Here is a 20,144-nt window from a genome sequence, read left to right on the forward strand (position 1 = left end):
GTTTGTCTGGTCTGTAACAGCAATATAAATAAAGAGCATAAATAACCAAGCAGGTCAGGCTTCAACAACCTCTAGCTCATAGCTACATCCAATCATTATTGTAAGCTTGTGGAAATGCCAAATCCTACTTTTATCTTGTGTAGAGTAGAATAACTAAGGAAGATGCTTCCATTTTAAAGTGCCTCTGGGGTTAATTATGCTAAATAATCTTCACTATGTGGACTATTTTACTTCAAGATTATCCAAGAGCATCCCTTGTCACCTGTAAACAAAAGCTCTTTGGTGCTAGTACACCTTATGATCCTTAAATGAAATTAATTTAAATGGATGCAAAGATACCTATGGTAGTCTGTGGCAAGATAATACATTCAAGCTTTGGTAGAGGTGGAGATTTTTATTGCCTTGTAGTTTTTTTCAGGGAACTATTAAGATACCTCTTTCTACTGTCATGCCCTAAATTCTTTATTTGGTGTTAAGGAAACAACAAAAGCAAGGAGTTCACAAAACTGAAAGTGGCAGCAGCATTGTGTCAGGTTGCAGCAATTACAATGATCTTTGCTTTAAATTCTTACTGGATTTGCCACTACTTCCCTTTGAACATGTAAATGAATGAGTATTGTGTTGGATACTTCTGTTACCAAAAGACTTTTCAGGACAGTGAAATACCTATCTGGGATTCCCAGAAAACGACATCAAAGTAGTCAGAAGGCGAACAGCTCTCCAAAGATGAACGGAATGGTATTACACCTTCAATAAACCGAGCTGAGGGGTCATGAAAAACAAAGATACTCCAACTCAAATACAGTACATAACACCCATTTTATGAACAGTATGAACATCCATAGGAAAAATGATGAGATGCATTTGAGGTCTCCAAGAAAGTGGAATTAGACAGTTAATTAAATATTGAACAAATGATCATTTTTGTACAAAGTTTATTAAGATGTCCAGAAGAATAAATCTGAAAAACCATGTAGCAAATAGCAATTTTAATTCAAGATTACAAGGCAACTTAAAACACCTAGAGCATTTATATAGTTGACAAATAAAAATACAGTGATCATTACCATCCCTGAGCAACACTGCATTTTAAATATCATAATAAACAAAGTTACTGAAATGTACCTGTGTATGCAAACATAAAACTGTTAAAATTCATTAAAAGATAGACACATGAAGATAAGCAACTTATTCTTTAAAGATGTGAAGTACAACTAGTTTTGGCAAACTTAAATATTACATTTCAACAAATCAAGCTCTTAGCTTACTCTACAAACTACCTGAAGTAGTGCTGAATGATTTGACTGATCTTTTGTTTGCATACTGACAGCAACTTTTTTGCTTAATGGAACAGGTAACAGCCAAAGAAAATGTCTACCTTTTTCATTACTAAACATTTCACATATTTTGCATTCAACAATGCTGTGAATTTGAAAGTCAGAAAGAAGAACACAGTATGCTCTGACAGTACAAACTTTAAGCAACAGTAACAAGGAGTAAATTTTAACAAGTTTCAATACCCAGCTTCTACATTCTCCTATTTTCCAAAAGGTGTGGGTGGGAGAGTATTTAATATAAGGATCTGTATAAAGTGGTCAGCAACTGTATGGTGCCCAGGTCTCCAGACTGTTAAGTATCTCAGTCAACGTGAACAATCACCTGATAAAATTAAAATGCTATTTTATTTTCCTAACTGAGTATCACTAATAGCTTTTAAGCTAACATCAACCTCTTCATTGCTGAGGAAGTAAAATGGCAACTTCATTAACAGGCACTGCTAAGAATCAAAAGTTAAATTTACAGAAGAAAAAATATCCTGAATACTGAAAAATAGTGCATGCATCAAAAGAATTTAATTTCTGCTCTGAATTTCTTCTGTAGTGTTAATATTGTTCATATATTGATGGTCATTCACAGCTTGATCATCCACCTTTGACTGTGGACAAACTGTATCAGCACAAGTAGAATTTATTTAATTGATGGCACTGCCAGATGTCAACCAGCTTTCTAGGCCCCTATCCATACTTTTTCCAGATCTAAATTCAAGAGATTAGGTAATAAAATATTTTCTACATGGTAACATATACAACATTAGAAATTTAAGAGATCAATAAATGCCTTCTAGAAGTACAAACACAGTGCCAGATAACAGTATTTCAACAGTCAATTCAAATGGAAAAATTATAGTATTAAAACCCCACAACACTTGAATTAAGTATCAATTACTTTCAAATCAAACAACATGATTTGAGCAGGAAGTTGACTAGTTGACCTCTGTGGTCCCCAGAGATAATAAAGGTCCCTTCCAACACCAACTGTTCTGTTTCTATGACTGATTACCCATGTGCTTAATATTCAAACATAGCTTTACAAAGCACCAATGAAATGCTTTTGTTACTAACAGATGTAAAACCTATCTCTCTTTCAATTATTCACTACTCAGTTGCTTTTTCCTATGGTTATGTCCATGGATTTGTAAATCAGGTAGTTTAAGAATTATGGTATCAGTTAGACCAAACAGGCAGTATTAGAAACAATAAAAGTACTGGAATGTAACAAAAGTGATATCCACTTTGCAGGATAACAGTTACTTGAGTCCTTCACATGAAACTGAAAGAAAACAAAAACATAATTTAACAAAAAGGTTGGAAGGTTATATATATACTGCACAAGCTGTATCTTGTACTAAGTCATTCAGTTAATGAGTTTGCAACACCAAGTAATAACCCTAATTATTAGGCAATAATTATTTGGCCTAATACAGAATTTCCTCACATCCTTCCAGAGATGACAGAACCAACAAACATGATTTGAATAAGTTTGCATTTACAAGTGTGACTGAGAGATTATGAATTAAGTATTTTTCAGAAGTCCATAGGTGGTGTCAAAATATGACCTAAGCTAATTGCCCCCTGAAAAAAAATCAGATTTCTTGGTATCTGGAAAATAGGAGGGAAAATGGAACATTAGTTTCAGTTTGTTTATGTAAAAAAAAAGTCTGCACTTCACTGTCCCAGCCATTAAACATTTTTGCCTACAACTCTGGCACTACAACAGGTTACATTCTAAATCCAGCATTGTCATATTATTCTTACTGCACTCATAAAAAGGCTGAGAGACTTCCTCACCAAAAAGGATTTGTGATGGCAAGCAAATCCAAACAGGCTTCCCCACATTTGCTTAAGAAGTACAACAAGTAAGGCCTGCTGAAAGAGTAAGTTCCCTGGATGATGTGACATCCCTTACCCTATTTACTGAGCTGTCTTTGATTTTTTCATTAGCTTTTTCCATTCCACAGGATTCATTTGATAAGTATATCCTAACAAAAGATGTGGGAACTCATTTTCAATGTGGCAGTTATTGAAAATAAATTTTTCAAGTCAAACAAACAGATTGTTTTGCCTTTGAAAAGTTCTTTTTAAGAAGAACAAAGAACTCATACCTGGCAGTTTTCCAGATAGGAGGTTGATCTGGTCTGTTCATCATAGAAAATGAAAAGAGCATACTGAGAGACAAAGGTGAGACAAAGCTTTTGAATACAGAAGAAATAGAAGAGGCAGTTCCATAGGGATGTTCACAGCTTCTCCTCCTTGGTATCAGGTCAAGCAGCTTAGCTAAGAAGTTTTCCCAGTTCAGGTAAAAGCTGCAGGTACTTGGCCTTTATGTCTCCAAACCATCCATTCTCACTAATCACTTCTTTTCACTGTCTAGAATGGAATCTTCAGGAAGAAAAAAGGACATTCTTCCCCTTTGGATAACTGCATGTTCTCCAGTTATTCTATATGCCACAAAATATGAATATTGTAAAAGTGTACACAAAACATAGAGAAGGAATCCTTAAGTGGTCTTACAATCCTAAAATGTCTAACAAAGCAGTTCACACAAGATAAATGCTTTTATGTGCTTAAAAATTCAATTATTTACCTGGAGGGCTTATCCCAGGAGTGACACAAGCATCACAACACCCATAAACTGAATGAAGAGCAACACAGGTGTCAAAAATGACCAGACAGGCCACAAGGCAACATTGAAACTGGGAATAAAAGCAGAAAGTATTTGGTAAGTTCAGTTGCCATATTATGGAAATACCAGGCATACAAAGAAAACACATCACAAGCAAGTAAAATTTAAATTACTTAACCTGGAAAAATATTTCTTCATGAGAATAAAACTAAAACAGCCCCAACACTACTTATTAAATTGGTATCTTAGTTGGCTGTTTATTTAATGACACTCATCCTAGAACTTCAGCAGCTGCTGCAGGTTTTCCACTGAGCAAGTCCAGTTTTTCCCATCAAGGGTAAAGAATCTCTGTATCTGAAGCCTCTGAAAATGACCTACTCTGATTTTTCCATGGGCACACGGCAGCTGAGAAAAGTCTTAATCTGAACTTACCTCCAGTGAGATTTCAGTTAACTGAAGATAGAGTGTAAATCAACTTATTTTACAACTGAATCACAAGAATTATAGGTTTGACTAATTCTGTACTATAGAGAACCTCTATTTTCTTCCATCTTCGTTTTGTCCCACCATTGCAACAAATACTGACTGGCATTCAGATACAACAGCTAAACAAGAGGAAACCAGATTTCATGCAGAAAGCAAATAATATAATGGTACACATGTATATAATTTTTACACTCACATGCACACTTGCTCAATCCTGATTCCTATAATCTCATAAATAAAGTAGCTCTTACTAAAAGTACTATTCTCTGACAAAATACAAATCCTTCATAGCAATAGTTAGAAGTCTAACACTTTGTGTATGTTTGCTATTTAGATTGTTTGATAATGAACTTTGACAGAAACTGATCAGGCATAATTTTTTCTCAGACAGGGAATACACCTTTGTCTCAATTTGTAAACTGCATAAATAGTTTTCAGAGGTGATAAATTTACACTAACAAAGCTAAGGACTTCAGTTTTCCCATACATTTTCAAGACAGAAAAGATAGGTAAATCTACAACTACATTTAATATACAATTTCAACTGTTCCGACCCTTGCTTTGTGGATGAAATTTGAAAGTGGAAGAAACTATGTTATGTAGAACTAGTATGGTCATCAGTACACATAGCAGAATTACAGAAATTATACTTCTTATAAAATGAGCTCATTAACACACAGACTTACACAGGATTAGCAGAAGTTTGTACAGTGTTTGAACTCACCAAATTGCTGCTGCTATGAAGGTAGCTGTTGTGATAGGTATCAGTGCTGGATACTGTGCATCATAGTCCTGAATTCCACAGTACCACTCAAGATACAGAATGCAATAGAAGGCAACAGATAAACACACAGCCAATAAACAGGCGCCACTGGCAAGCCACCAACTGCAGGAAGGAAAGTGTATTAAACCAAGTTAAACCAAAGTCACATTGTATTTTGCACACTAATCTTCACTCTAGTTTAAAAACAGAATAGACAGTATCTGTTAATTTATACAGATTATGGGCTACAGTTCCTGTAATTTTTTATCTTAAATGACTTTCACAAAACGCTTTTTGCCCTTCAAAGCTGTCTAATATACACAACTGAGTTTAATTTTGCAATGCAACATTCCTTTCATTTATTTTGCCCTCAAGTATCTTGGATCTAGTCAGGTATCTACGACACTACCACACCAAAACTACTTTGTCAGTAGTGAAACAAAATAAGCTTCACTGCAACTGTGCTTCTCACTGTAAATGTTTTTGCACCAGAAATGTTGCAGAAAGCTATGAATTCAGTTTGTAAACGCTTGAATTTAACAGACAAGAAGCATTAAGATTTTTCTTTACTGCTGCTAAAGAAAACCATGGAGAAATCCAGGATTTCAAACAGAATCAAGAAAACACAGGTTACGTGACTATTTAGCAAGACACACTTTTGAGACTCTCTGAGGACATACTTCAAGACTAGGATGGGAAAGACAACTTGGGAGGAAGGTGCACTTTAATAAAACCTTACACTTATTTGAATGTGTATTTAGCAAATAAAAATTTTAAACCCCAAATTTTTATTACGATAGTTTGATTACTACATTACAAAGGGTAACCAAGGATCTTCCTACTCAAGGTAACATTTGTTCTAGAATGGTACAGCAAATACCATATGCTATATTGATACCTTGGTAGTACCAACTGTGAATTTTGCTTTAAGAGTAGTTGTCATAGTTCACCTCCACAAGCAATGCAGGAAGACAGCACCCAAGATTTTGATTACATCCTGGAGTCACTGGTTTGTTTTCACAGCCAGCTGGATGAAGGTGTATCTAGCCTGGATGAGCAGCTCCAGAGAACCTCATAGCACAGGGAAAGGCCCTGTGCAGCTTCTACATGCTGATACAGTAATGACAATGGCAATGGGATTTTTAAAAGCACTTCCAGCTGAAGATGTCTAAAGGTATTTGACACCTATCAATCCCATTGAAATTAATTTAATAGAAAATAAATAGACTAGAAACAGAAATTGCTTCATAGAAATTATTTCACTAATTTTTCACTGAACTACTTGAAGAGGTCTAGAGAACTTCTAGAGAAATGAACTTCAGTTTTATATTTAAAGATTAATTTCGGGAGGTATTTATTAAAATAAACAAAACCCCAACACTTTCAACAAAATACGCAGCTATTTCTTCTACTTAAGTGACAACTTGAAGATACAGTAATAAAATGCCTCCTATCAGTACCAATTTTGCATGTACACAGATGGCTCAGTAGAGTTTACAGAAAAAAATTATAGCAAAATTTTAAGCAATGTATTTACTTAAAAATTAGTTTAATAATATCAGCTTAGGAGGTCATCTGGTCCAACCTTGCTGCTCAAGCAAGATCAGCTAGTGCCAATTGCCCAGGACCATCTCCAGATGGTTTTTGAGTAACTCCAAGGATGGAGACTCCACAATCCATGTGGGCAACCTGCACCACTGCTCAGTCACCCTTACAGTAATAAAGTGTTTCTTGATGTCCAGAGGGAACCTCCTGTGTTTCAGTTTGTGCCCACTGCCTCTGGTCCTGTCACTGGGCACCACTGAGAAAAGCCTGGCTCTGTCTTCTCTACACTCTCCCTTCAGGTATTTACATGTCTTGACAAGATGCCCCTGAGCCTTCTCTTCTCCAGGTTGAACAGTCCCATTTCTCCTACTCCTATTGTAGATCTTGTTTATCCAAGATTTAAAATATAATGTTCAGATGTAATAAACTGAATATGATTGTAAGATGAGTATGACTGTAAGATGAAAGCACAACTTTCTCTGTAAGAGAAGATCCCTTACCTATCTGCTTGCATAGTTTCTTTAAGAGTTTTAAAAAAATCAAAGTAGTATGTTGCAGCTATTGATGACAAAATCCAGAATGCAGAATGAATATTCAGTCTGGTAAGAGGCTTCATCTTCTTCTCTACAGCTGTAGACTCTTCTGTAAATAAGAACATAATTATAGCACTAAAGCCAGTCATTAAATGGAATATGATTATAGTTACATAAAACATGATGCTTTATCTTTTTATTCATTTATCTTGGAGATTCTTATACTCATTATGATACAGTTTGTACTACAAATATTCTAAAAAGCTCTGAACATTTACTGAAATAAAACTGACTAAGCAAGGTATCCTGTGATAAAAGGATAAAGCAGTAAGAATCAGCACAATATCGAGTCTGTGTACACTTTCAGGCAACAGCTGACTAAATTTTCTAAGAACTGTTTAACTAATGAAAACCTCCTGGTGTTATTACAGCATTTTTATTAATCTAGCATATAGAATGTCAGGTTGGTATTTCCAATTACCAAGTTATTTATACCCTTTTTAATGAATTTTAGTATTTGCAAGTATTTCAGGCATAAATAATTTTCTTGTTTTCAACTGCAAGTTAATTCACAAGAGATTTTCAGCTCCAGTTTCAGGAGCTAGCTTGACTCACACTGCAAACGTTCAGCAGGTAAAGCAGAACTATAATTGTGCAGAACAACATCTTCTGTTTTTCCCCTCATCACTACATATTGTTTTATAGAGGCATCACAGCGAGCAGATGAGAAAGGGTCTTTTTGTGCACGACAGCAACAAAGTCACACTTTCAGTATTTATACACACTGTCCAAACAAGTTGTCAGAGGTGCTTTTCATGTCTCCTAGTCCGGAGTAGCTGGTGGACAGTGTGCCTCCAGCAATGCCGCGTATTCCGGCTCCTCCACACGCACCACCGGCAGGGCAGCTCTGCTGGAGGCCACACGCGGCTTTATGTTTCATTTCCTAGATTGCTCCCCGCGCTGCTGCAGCGTGGGCCTGGCAGCCTGCAAGCTCTCCATCCCCCCCGGGTGACCGCGGGTGTCACTCGCGTCTCCCTGACACCCTTGTCAGGAGCAGCCCCGAGGGCGGGGGAGCTGCGGGCAGGCGGTGCCGCAACACCCGCGGAGCTTCCCCGCTCCCATCCCGGTCCCGCTCCCGCACCCCGGCACCACGCACCGGCCCCGGGAAGTGGCTGCGGCTGCGGAGGGTCGCGGAGCTCCGGGCCGTGCCGCCCCGGCCGCCGCAGCCTCGGGAGCGCGGCCCCACTGCCGCCCGGCTCCATGTTGGGCCGCTCCGGCAGTGACGCGGCGGGGCGGGAGCGCGGCCGTGACCGCCCCGGTGAGGGCGGCGGGGCAGGAGTGGGTCGGCCCGGCTCAGCTCGGCTCGGCACGGCACGCGGGGGTATCGCACATAGCCAGCCTGGGGACCGCAGCCGTGACAGCCCCGGCCCGCGAGGGAATCGCACATAGACTTGAGAGATGGGCTGATTCCAATGGGATGAATTCAATAAGGCCAAGTGCCGGGTCCTGCACTTCGGCCACAACAACCCCCTGCAGCGCTACAGGCTGGGCACAGAGTGGCTGGAGAGCAGCCAGGGAGAAAGGGTCCTGGGGGTACTAATTGACAGGAAGCTCAACATGAGCCAACAGTGTGCCCAGGTGGCCAAGAAGGCCAATGGGATCCTGTTCTCTATCAAAAATACCGTGGCTGGCAGGACCAGGGAAGTGATCCTTCCCCTGTACTCTGTGTTGGTGAGGCCACACCTTGAGTACTGTGTTCAGTTCTGGGCCCCTCAGTTCAGGAAAGATATTGAGGTGCTGGAGTGAGTCCAGAGAAGAGCAACAAGGCTAGTGAAGGGACTGGAGCACAAGTCCTATGGGGAGAGGCTGAGGGAGCTGGGGTTGTTTAGCCTGGAGAACAGGAGGCTCAGAGGTGACTTCATCACTGTCTAGAACTACCTGAAGGGAAGTTCTAGCCAGGTGGGGGCTGGTCTCTTCTCCCAGGCACTCAGCAATAGGACAAGGGGGCACAGTCTCAAGCTCTGCCAGGGGAAATTTAAGTTGGATATCAGAAAAAATTCTTTCCAGAGAGAGTAATCAGGCATTGGAATGGCCTGCCCAGAGAGGTGGTGGATTCACCATCCCTGGAGGTTTTTAAAGTGAGATTGGACATGGCACTGAGTGCCATGATCTGGTAAATGGACTGAAGTTGGACCAAGGGTTGGACTTGATGATCTCGGAGGTCTTTTCCAACCCAATCGATTGTATGATTCTAACCAGGCTCAGGAGCCACGCTGTCCCCCGCTGAAAACAGTGAGCAGTGTCATGTAAGGCCAAGTGCTGCAGTGAAGACTGTTTTGTCAACATGATTAAGAAAACTAGCAGGAAACTCTGTATGCGTGGAAATGCTTTCCTTGTTGTGTCCTGCCAGCCAGGTGCTCTTGACGGCAGATGTTAGGAAAAAAATCCTGATTTTTGTGGCACCTCGCCAGTGGTGTAGGTGGCACACGAGGCAAATGCAAGGCTCAGAGGCTTTGAGGGATCCTGTAGCCCCTGAGACTGCAGCTCGTACCTGGAAATAATAAACATATTCACAAGACAAACTAGGTAAAAGTTAAATAAACTAATAAAGTGATATGCTGGATTGTTCTGGTCCTGTAGCTGAACTGTGCATCCCTAGATAAAAAGACATCGTCATGTTTCTGGAGACAAAACCTTGAAACCGATTCGGTGACCATGATTTGCTTTTTTATTCACATGGTCAAACTCAAAACTATGAAATTATCTTGGCCGATTAACCTGAGGTCTGGTCAGAACCCTGTGATTATACATACTGAATCTTTTAAAATTGAAGTTTGTTTCTAGCAGTAATGATCCACTGGCTAATTAGGTGATACGTGTGGGAGTTACAAATCCTGTGCTTGCTTAGGCAAAATGGGGTGGTGTAACATTCCAGCTAAGGAAAGAATCCCGCAGACTTCAGAGTGCAAGTACCTGTGCGACATGGCAACTGTTATGGATCGCTTTTCAATAGAGTGGAATTAAATGTAAAAATAATCAAGAAAAGTTCAGGTCATTGTAAGGCAGTTTGAAGGAAAAAAAATCAGCATTGGAGTTGTACATACCAAAATAAAATTTATATTCCTTCTAGCTGTATATGAAATTCAAAAAATCAAGTGTTTAGTGACCTGATTATACTTTTCCACTTGAAGGCAAAATATTTTGCATGAAAACAATTATTGTGAGAAATATGTGAAATTTTCACTTACCGTGTGCATTCTTTGCATACCAAGAGAACAGCCTTGCAGATACTTCCTCTGTAGTTTCGTGTTGAGAAAACAGGAAAATCAAAAATAATTAAATGTAGGCTGTAGTTAAATAATATCTGTAAACCTTAAAAAATGTTAGGCCATCCTAAGGATAGGGTAGAAACTAATTGATAGAAACTACTTAGGATACAAGTTATACTTGCTCTGACTTGCACTGTTCTTAAGCAGTTCTAAACTTGCTGAATACCTATATTTTCCTAACTATCTTATTTTCTGTTTTATAAATGAGTGAGGTTCTAGGGACAAGGGGCACATGGGTTCTGGTTATTCTTTGTTACTGTGCATTGAGTTTTGAGTAAATTCAGCTACAAGATACAAGATAAAATATAAGAACAGAAAAAATATTTTTTTTCTCTGCAAAAAGACAGGTCTTCATTTACATCTGAATCTCATGTGATATAAGTCATAGTAAGTAGAATTCTTTTTCACAGCCTTAGAACATGTGTCTTGTAAGGGCCAACCACATCATAGTCCTTAGTGACTTACAGGGATTATTTTTTATTTAGTCAACTTGAATATTTTGAAGTTAGCAGCTCATGGGAGCTCAGAGCTCTGCTTTCTTAGCAATGAAATAGAGGTTTCTTTGTTTTATTTCTTTTGAGTGAAATGACTACCTTAGCCTTCACTTTCATCTTAGTGATTCAAGTACGAAACAAAGGAAATCTTCATGTGCTTTCTTTGCAAAAGCTATTCATAGGACATATCTTTGATTTAAACATAGCAATTAAATAAATATGTATGCTTGAAAAGGCTAAGATCTGTTCGTGTTGTTAAACTGAACTCTTCTGTTTACCTACAGAGTAGGTATTGTGCGAGGAACTGAAACATGAGCCTCCCTTCCTGGACTCACTATTGACCTTAACTGAGACTGTTCATGTTCAGTGTTTGTAGAGCTGAGATGTTTTCTGTGATCTTTTCACAGAGCTTCTCTGATTCAGAAATTACTAATCTGCTAAAGAGTAGACAGCGATCAGGAGCTGAACTGAGGGTGTTACAAAATGAACAACATAATGAAGCATCTAATCAACGGACCCATTATAGATGTTTAATTCTTGCAAGTGAAGAATCCCTGCAGAAATGTTAGAAGTACTTTAAAATGTGGTGCTTGATTTGATAAATTTAGTTAACAGTCTGTGAAAGAAATTTGTGAATTTGAAGGTTCAATGAACGAAATGTACAAAGGGCACAGTTTGCAACAGTTTTTTTGTTGACTGTATTCCTGGTTTCTCACATAAAGTAATTCAATACCTTCACATACTTTTCTTTAACGTCTTTAAATGTTCAGGATTTTCAGCTGTAAGTGCAAGCTGAATTTTGCAATCTAGTTGGATATTTTGAATTTTGTTTTCTTGTTGATTGCTCAGGATTTGCTGTTTACTGATTAGTTTGGTTTATGCTGATTTACAGGCAACTCTTAACAACACACACAAGTGGTGGCTTTTTATGTCTCTTGACTGGATAGATAAAAATTTTAAATTTGGGCTTCCCAGTTAAATTCTCACTTTTAGAAAGTCAAATTAGTTTTCTAGTATTCTAGCAAGTATTCATAACTTTTCCTTGTGACTGAAGACCATAGGTATAGTAGCACAAACGTTATCTGTTCATAAAAGATATGGCTGAAATTTTCTTCATTCCATATCTAAGTAGGGTGGTCTCCTCCCTACATTAATTTAAGCCGAAGTAGGTTGGATACAGTGTAGACATATTTTGTCATTTTGAGGAATGATTGTGCTATTTACTCCATGCTTTCTGTTCATGAACCAAATAGTAATAAAGTGAATAGTAATTTTCTGGTTGTCTTCTACTATCAGGAGTAAAACAACTGGATGAGTAGAGATTCTCAATCCTTTCTGAACCTTGTCCTTGGACTAAAGCATTGTGTATCCTCTCTTACACTGTGTGAAAAAGTAAATACATTGTCTGACTCATCTAGGTTACAAAAATGCCTCCAAATAGTACTACAGTTCTCTTCCTTTCATCTTGCATTCTTTTAACTATTTAAAACTCAGTACAATGGTAAAAAATCAGCAAAGGAGTTAAAAGCACTTGATGTGAATAACTTAATGCAGATCTGAAAAACAACTGAAGGTTAGAACTCAATTGACTATGAATGTGGTCCATATAGAAACTATTGAACTCAAGCTGTATTCTCATGTGAGTCTAAAATTGCAATGCAGTCTTGAATTGACCCTTTAGAAAGGAAACAATACGTATAATTGTTTGATACCAAGTAGGCACTATATATAAGCATGCAAACATTTGAACTTCATGAAGGAAAAGAAAGCGCAAAAGATAAAGGCAAAAAGGTGAAGAGGGCATCTGAGAGAAGAGAAGTAAAACTGCACCATATATTGTCATCTGATTTATCTGGGTATGTTATTCCTCACCTTGAAAGTTGTCAGCAAATTACCAAAAAATAGCTGACAAAGCACTACTTTAACCTGAAGTATGGGTTTGATAGAAGACCATTTCAACACCCTCAATTACTTAGGTAGCTTCAGAGTTTGACCCTTGCCTTTTGCTATAATCAGTATTAAGAATATAAAATGAGAAGACTTCTGTTCATTCTCGCTTGCATCTTCAAATGTGCAAACAAAACCAAAATATTAATCCAAATTTATCCAAAATAAATCTGGATAAATCCTTTTCCTAAAAGTTGCAAAGTAAATTTCCCTACTCTCTCTTCTAAATAACTTCTTGAGTTTAGTTTCACTTAACTATGCTTACTTTCTTAAGGGAGTACAATGGCTTTCAAAATGTTTTCCCAAGACTACAGTTTAATGATACAAAGCATTTGGCAGCAGTACTTCAGCTATAATTGTTCTTGACTACTCAGTCCCCAGTAGTGGTATATAATACCTCTCAGTTTGAGGATTTGATCTGGTTTTAAAAGCCTGCAAAAATGCAGGGGGTGGTGGAGAGGCAAAAACAAATGGCCAGATGTGGGAGAGTAGGAAAGGGAACACTTGGGAATTACTGAAACCTATTTCTTTACTGAGGAAGAAGTCCGTGCAACCATGTATTTGTGCAATATGACAAGGTTTCATACTTACGGCACTTAGAAACATCCTAAAGTTTTCTTTGGCTTTTGAATAATGAAGATTAGAGATCTAAGTCACACAGGAAAGACTATAAATTGTGGGAAGGGGCATTCAAGTGTGTTGTTCATCAAACATTTACTGTACAGGAATATTGGTCTCTTTTGCTGGGACATTTTTTTTCTGCATTGGTAGAGGTTAACACTATTTTAGGCTGTGATAACATATTAACTATTATTTTGGAGATGTCTAGTGTCCCCACTGCCTGTGATTTGACAGATGTAGTAAAGCAGGGACAAAGGTTCTTGGGTGTGTGGATCTCCCTGTTAACAAGACTGGAAAGTGCAGATCATTTTCATGTGTTCAGCGTAGCAACGTCTCACTGATGTGTGTAGTGGGGGATTCAGCCCAAGCTGTTTGCCTGGAGAATTTTTCTGTCGAGTCCTGGAAAAAAAAATCAAAGTGAAGGTCTTACACACTTCATTCATGTCTATAAGCAGGTTTTCTTTGCCATCATCCTTCACAGTACATTATCACTTATGTATCTTTGTAAGATCAATTTTTTTATGTGTTTTGATCTGGTATTGAAATTAATTGGATAACAGAGTTACAGGGAACACTGAGAGAGTGCTGTACTGTCCAAGAGAAACAGAAAAATGTTTGCTTTATTAAGACTGAATTCAGCAATTTGAAATTGTGGCTCAAGGATGAGAGTACAATTCTCATATTGTTTTGGCTAATCTGCTTAATATGAACAGGTCTTTAAGAACATCAGCTGAGTTAATATTTTTTCTTCTCGTGGAAAACTTATCCAGTGCTAACCTCTGAAACACTTAAGATCTGAAAGTTCACCAAAAAAGCTGAACTTTCAAATGTAGAATAGCTGAGACAGAATTATAGAAGCAAGAAATGAGAGGAAACCTTTTTCATGGTGTAAGACAAAGAAATTGTAGGAACAGATCATAAAATGTCTTAAAGTACATGGTACAATGTATACATGGGGAAAAAATCATTAAAACACTCCCAGTGTAAGAGATGTCTGTACAATTCAGTCAAAACTTTTATACTAGCAGTTGATTTAGAAATCCAGGGCAGAAATGCAGATATTAAGTGAAGCTCTTCCTTTAATGGTAAGAAAGAAAAGTCTAGGAGAAAATTTTGATCTTGTCTCATCCACAGAAAACAAGCCTTTGTCACATGTGGATACTATGCAGTGTGTATTCCTCCTTGAATTCCTTCTCATCATCAAGAGCTAACGGCCAGCAGAAGGGAAGAAAATACGAGTGCACTTCATGCTTTGTGTTCCCGCTGGATTGCAGGAGTTTACTACATGGCTACTGCAAAGAACAGAGTGACGGACTAAACATCCTGTGTTTTGAGCCATCTACAGTGCAGGTGGAATTCTGGTGTTATTTTTCATTCAGTTTTTCACCTAAAAGATGTAGTGACTTGAATACTTTCAGATGGATTTCATGCTGCCCGAGAGAAAGATTCCAGTATGTTTAGAAGCACTTTTTTTCTAATAAAACAAATATAAGTGAGCAGAGCTTGACTGTAATCAGGCCTCAGTTATACTTTTTATACTAGTTTAGTACTAATGCATTCCACCTAGAATTTTGAAAATAGTGGTTTAATAGGTAGGTAAGCATACAGAGATACAGTTTCTGTTTTTCTATGACTTTCAAGTAATTTCAGAAACTAAAAATACTTCTATAGGAAGGCAGTATTTTACTTCTGTAACTCAGGTATGAAATTGAGTAGCAAGGGCGTTTTTTACACACAGTCTCCAAAGACTGGACAATTCTAAGTCTTCTAGAATAAATTTAAAAATGAAGAATAAATAAAAAATAAGATGTTTGAGAAAGGACTAAGCTCTATGGTCTACAGTCATGCAGAAAAAGGCTCAGTCTAAGCAAAAAGCTTGAGGAATTTTGTCTCAACAAGTGTAAAGGAAAGTTACTACTAAAACTTCCTCTAGTCCAAGTGAAATTTAAAATTCAATATAAAGTAACACTTCCTGTAAAAGTACTAATGGGAAACACAATATGCTGCTTTTCTTGGCTGACAGAGCAGAAAAGAAACTTAGAGGACTTATTCTTTTTTTTTCTTGATAGCTAAATTGGGAAAGGGGTAAATGCTGAATATATTGACTGAGATATCTTGTAACCTGTGAATACAGCTCAATGTACAGAACAATATGCCTTTTTTTTGCTTATCTTGCACAAAAAGTTTAATATTTGCTCTCTTATTTCCTTAATAAGGGTAAGTGTTACAGCCTTAAAAGTTTCCGAATGAAATCATGTATTGGGTCTCTGTATCCTGTGGTCATCAGCTACGAGCCACTACTCATGTCAAGGTCTGACTACATTGTACTGATGCAATCGGATTATAGCACCAGGTGGGAGGATCAGTTTTCACTGGAGAAAGAAGAATGAACTACTCTAATGCACCAGGACAGTGGAGGGCTGAGCACAACAAATAAGTAGCTGTCCTTTGAAGATTTTTTTCTCCCAGTGATTAAACTCCCTCCTTAAGTGCTTATGTTATACTTATAATGAAAGCCACTAGCTTTAAACAATTCCCTAATTTACATTGCTTCTTCCTTCTTCACCCTGCCACAGACACTCCACTTCCAATGCACTATTTTAGAAAGAAAAATTTTAACAATAAGGCATATTTAATTATGGAGCTCTGTTATGCTGTTTAGAAAATTAATAAAGCATATTCTGGAACATTTGCTAATGTTATCTTACTGTTACCGGATGATTTCTTATAAATTTATTGTAACAACATTAAGTGTGACTACTAAACATACAATTGGTAGAAAAAAATAATTCCATATGATATTGTCAATCTGTATTAAATGCTAAGAGAAGCTTTATACAAGCATTCTCTTGCACTGATTTTTCAGTACCCTGACCAATGTCACAACAAAGAAATCCCCTGTGGTTAGAGTACTGAGTGAATACTGGAAAACTGTAAATTGCTAACATTAATTTTATGTTTTCACATCTCAATTTGAAACTCAAGTGTCAATAATGTAGCTACAATGTAAATATTTAATTACTTTTTTCATACTTTTCACACTTTTCGCACTCAGGTCTTACTGGTAAAATCAGAACTCTACATTCTCATTTATTGATATCTCTGTACAAAAACTATATTAAAATACTAGCTTTAGTGGTATAAATTCATGCAATTAAACTAAGAAACACACAAAATAGAATTCATACTGGTGCTGTGTTATCTCATTTTTTAAAAGGTACATGTTTTACAATATCTTTTCTGCTTCTGCAAATGTTTGAAGTCTCTTCCTCAGAATCTAGAGTGGCAGCTGCAAGTATAATAAAATTCATTCTGTATGTTACTGTTGGTTGATTGCAAGTGAGAAAAACACAACCAAAAGTGCATGTCCATCAACTGCATGACTCTGCAGCGTGGAATAAAGCAATGGCCCTTCATCCTGGAAGCACAGGAAAATGAAAATAGTAGAAAAGGTACTTTTTAAAATGCTTTTAAATTATCTGTTTGGAAGAACCTGAAGAGGTGCTGCAGGTCACCATTCTTTTTTTTGTTGGATGTGATGCCTAAGGATTTTAGTATGTATTTTGTAGATTTTTGGGATTATATAGGTTGCTTGGATTCTCCTGTGTTGCTCACATATTAGGTACTATTAGAAGTTACTTAAACATTTTCTCGTACATTCTTAAGCTCTCTCAAGGACACGCTGTTTTGAAGAAGCCACCTGCAAGGTAGCTTGGAGACAAAATAGAAGGCCTAGAGGTCCTGAGCTTCTCCAAGGGGCAGTTCTGAAGACCTCTATAGGTGTGGCACCAGGGGAAATGAGAACCATGGTTGGTCACAGATGTCTCATATGTTATTTGCTGGAGAGCTTATAAAAGCTGTGACATCCCTGGTCACGTGTGTGCATGTATGGGCCTGTGCATGTGTGTGTGCAGACCTCGGGTGTGCTCCTTGAAAGCTTTCCATAAAAGTACACCATCTATCTTTCTCCATTAATATTGTTTCTGAGTGTCTATTTCCACAGGAACTTAGGCCTTTAGGCAACAGATGTTCAAACACTTAAGTCTTATTTTAATGACCTGCATAATGCTGATGTTACCTGCAATGCATAGGCAATTCACATATCAAAAGGTAAGATCTGTTAGAAAGACATCAAAGGGAAAAATAGAAATGTTGTAAACCAGTTATTTTGATTTTGAGAGTCTGCAACAGATCAGTCATCTCTGGTTTGCTCTTGGTTTTGTGGGTTTTTTTTATGATATGACCGCAATGTGTGCTACATTTTGCTGGATTTCCCTATGAACAGAACTGAACTCATTTCTCAGATGTGTTTTTGGTGACTTCATGACCAAATGCCACAAGGAGTGAACTCAGTGATTAAGTAGATGAAGCCCTCTATGAATACACAACCCGTGGTATGCTGTTAAATGCCAATACCAAAGTTGTTCTGTCACCTAAAAGGGCTACTTAGCATTGTCATTACATTCCTTTAAATATTCTGTACTATACATTTTTTGAACAGGAGGTCGGTAGTGTGCTTGATGAAGGAATCTGCAACTTCCCTCTTATCGATGGATTTTGCTGCTGATGACAAAGTTTCTGGTACATCTTGTGCCTGTTGTGAAATGTATTTAAAATGTCAGTTGTGGGTCATGTCTGTTCTTTGATCATCAAAATTGACTACTGCAGGCAGTTGCCATTGAAGCCAAATTTGATGCCCACAGGGATTTAGCGGAACCACTGTGATTACTGCGAACTAGATCTTTCTTCCTCAAATACTTGCATGCACAAATGGATGTCAGTCCTGTCCAAAGTCCCTCAGATGAGAATTTAAGAGCTGTTCTGTCAAATTAGTCATCTGACCTAGGAGCTGCGAGCAGACAATAATGCTTAATGAATATATTAAACTACAAGTAGGTGCTTGGCAAGTTTCTACATTACCAATGTGGATTGTGCCTTGTTGCTCTCTTAGAAGTCTGGAATAATATTTTTTAAACATTACATGCTCTCTGCATGCAGTTGGGTAAATTGATACTGTTGCTCTCTGGCATTTAGTAAATCATAACATTGTACACCATTCTTGCCACTTTAAAACAGATCATCAAAGATACATAAAACTTCATTGCAACAGATCCTTGGGATTAAAGAAAATACTGCTAAAGATGCTGCTTAATCACTGAATAGAAATTAGAGAGGTTCTGCTGGTTTTCAGTCTTCATGAAGGACTCTCAATGGTCTGTCAGGGACTATGCCTCCCTCTGAAGCAATTACCCAAATATTTGTAGTAATTTCAATCTTATCAGGACAATGTTAGTTGCAAGAAGTAAATTAAAACCCAGATATGTTTTAAGTGGAAAAGCCAATCTGAGCTCTCTAGAAAACAGAAGTCGGGTTTTTTTCACTGGAGAGCTGCATGTCAGTAATGCAACTATGCACACACTGCAACAGCACTTGAAGTCACCTATACTTGGGGTCATAGACTTATCTACCATACTACTGTTACTTCAGGAACATTCAGAAACACAAATACTCCTACAAATGATAATGATCCCTTGCCACTTCTTTCTGCCAACAGACTAGGAAAAGGCAATACTATCGTAACAACATATCATGAGATAATGTTACTGTAATTGTAAAAGGACTCATTTGCAATAGGCTCCCACTAGCGGCCATCAATAAAGAGGCATAAATTTGACTCATGTCTGTCAATCATGAGGAAAAAACAAAACCTGGTGCTGTACTTTACCCTTTACACAGAGAGGGGAAGAATAAGATGCAACATGTTTATTACCCACACAGGCACTACTAACGCAGCCATGGAAATGCACAGGGGAGGTCAGGTGTTTGAACAACTAAGAACCACAACAGTTAGAGCAGGAAAAAAATTACATCAAATCCTAGTCTGATAGCATGATCTGCATACTGTTGGTTTGATATTCCTTATTTTCAGCTTTCAAGTGATGTGTGGTGTTCCTGAACATTTAGTCTACTGCTTTGCTTCATTCAGTGAGCACTGCAGTAAATGCTGAGCCTGCAATGAGAGGAACCAAGTATCTGGTTACCTGTTAGACTGAATAAAAAGAACTGTTGCAGAACTGCAGAGCTTCTTAGGTTCTAAAAGAACCTAAGGTTTCCATGTGATATAGAACAGCTTCTTTGTCTGTAGAGTAGAAAATGCTGGTGCCCTTCATGAGCAAAAACTATTATTCTCACAAGCTGTGAAAAATAAATTGCAACTCTCCAAAGTAAGAATTTGCTGTGAATATTTATTTTCAAATGCATAGCATAAATAATCCAAACTGCCCTTACCAGTTTGAAAAAGGAAAAAAAGACAGAGCTGATGAGTTCATGAGCATGTGAAGAAAACAGCAGGGCCCTTATTGAAAATGTGTGCAGGTACTGCAGGTGCCCAGCAGTAGCACAGCCAGTAATGCCACTCCATAATCCACTGGGCAGAGTGAGCTGCTCTGCCTTGCTCAGGAAC

At 37.8% G+C, this 20,144-nt stretch overlaps 1 protein-coding gene across 4 annotated transcripts; it reads right to left on the bottom strand.

The window, feature by feature from the left end:
• Positions 1 to 917: 917 nt before the first annotated feature.
• Positions 918 to 8,558, bottom strand: TMEM128 (transmembrane protein 128). Of its 4 annotated transcripts, XM_071556798.1 has the most exons (6): positions 8,447 to 8,558; positions 7,258 to 7,399; positions 5,174 to 5,335; positions 3,925 to 4,033; positions 3,443 to 3,475; positions 918 to 2,610 (listed from the first exon to the last, which is right to left on the bottom strand). In XM_071556798.1, exons 1-4 carry the CDS (start codon positions 8,550 to 8,552, stop codon positions 3,934 to 3,936), a joined length of 510 nt encoding a protein of 169 aa, XP_071412899.1. In that variant the 5' UTR covers positions 8,553 to 8,558; the 3' UTR covers positions 918 to 2,610; positions 3,443 to 3,475; positions 3,925 to 3,933. The 4 variants fall into 4 exon arrangements, with proteins under 4 accessions (XP_071412899.1, XP_071412901.1, XP_071412900.1 ...); XM_071556800.1 differs by lacking the exon at positions 3,443 to 3,475; XM_071556799.1 differs by having other exon boundaries at positions 918 to 3,778.
• Between the last annotated feature and the right edge of the window lie 11,586 nt (positions 8,559 to 20,144).

This window comes from Pithys albifrons, chromosome 5 (assembly GCF_047495875.1).
Source record: "Pithys albifrons albifrons isolate INPA30051 chromosome 5, PitAlb_v1, whole genome shotgun sequence".
Lineage (NCBI taxonomy): Eukaryota > Metazoa > Chordata > Aves > Passeriformes > Thamnophilidae > Pithys > Pithys albifrons.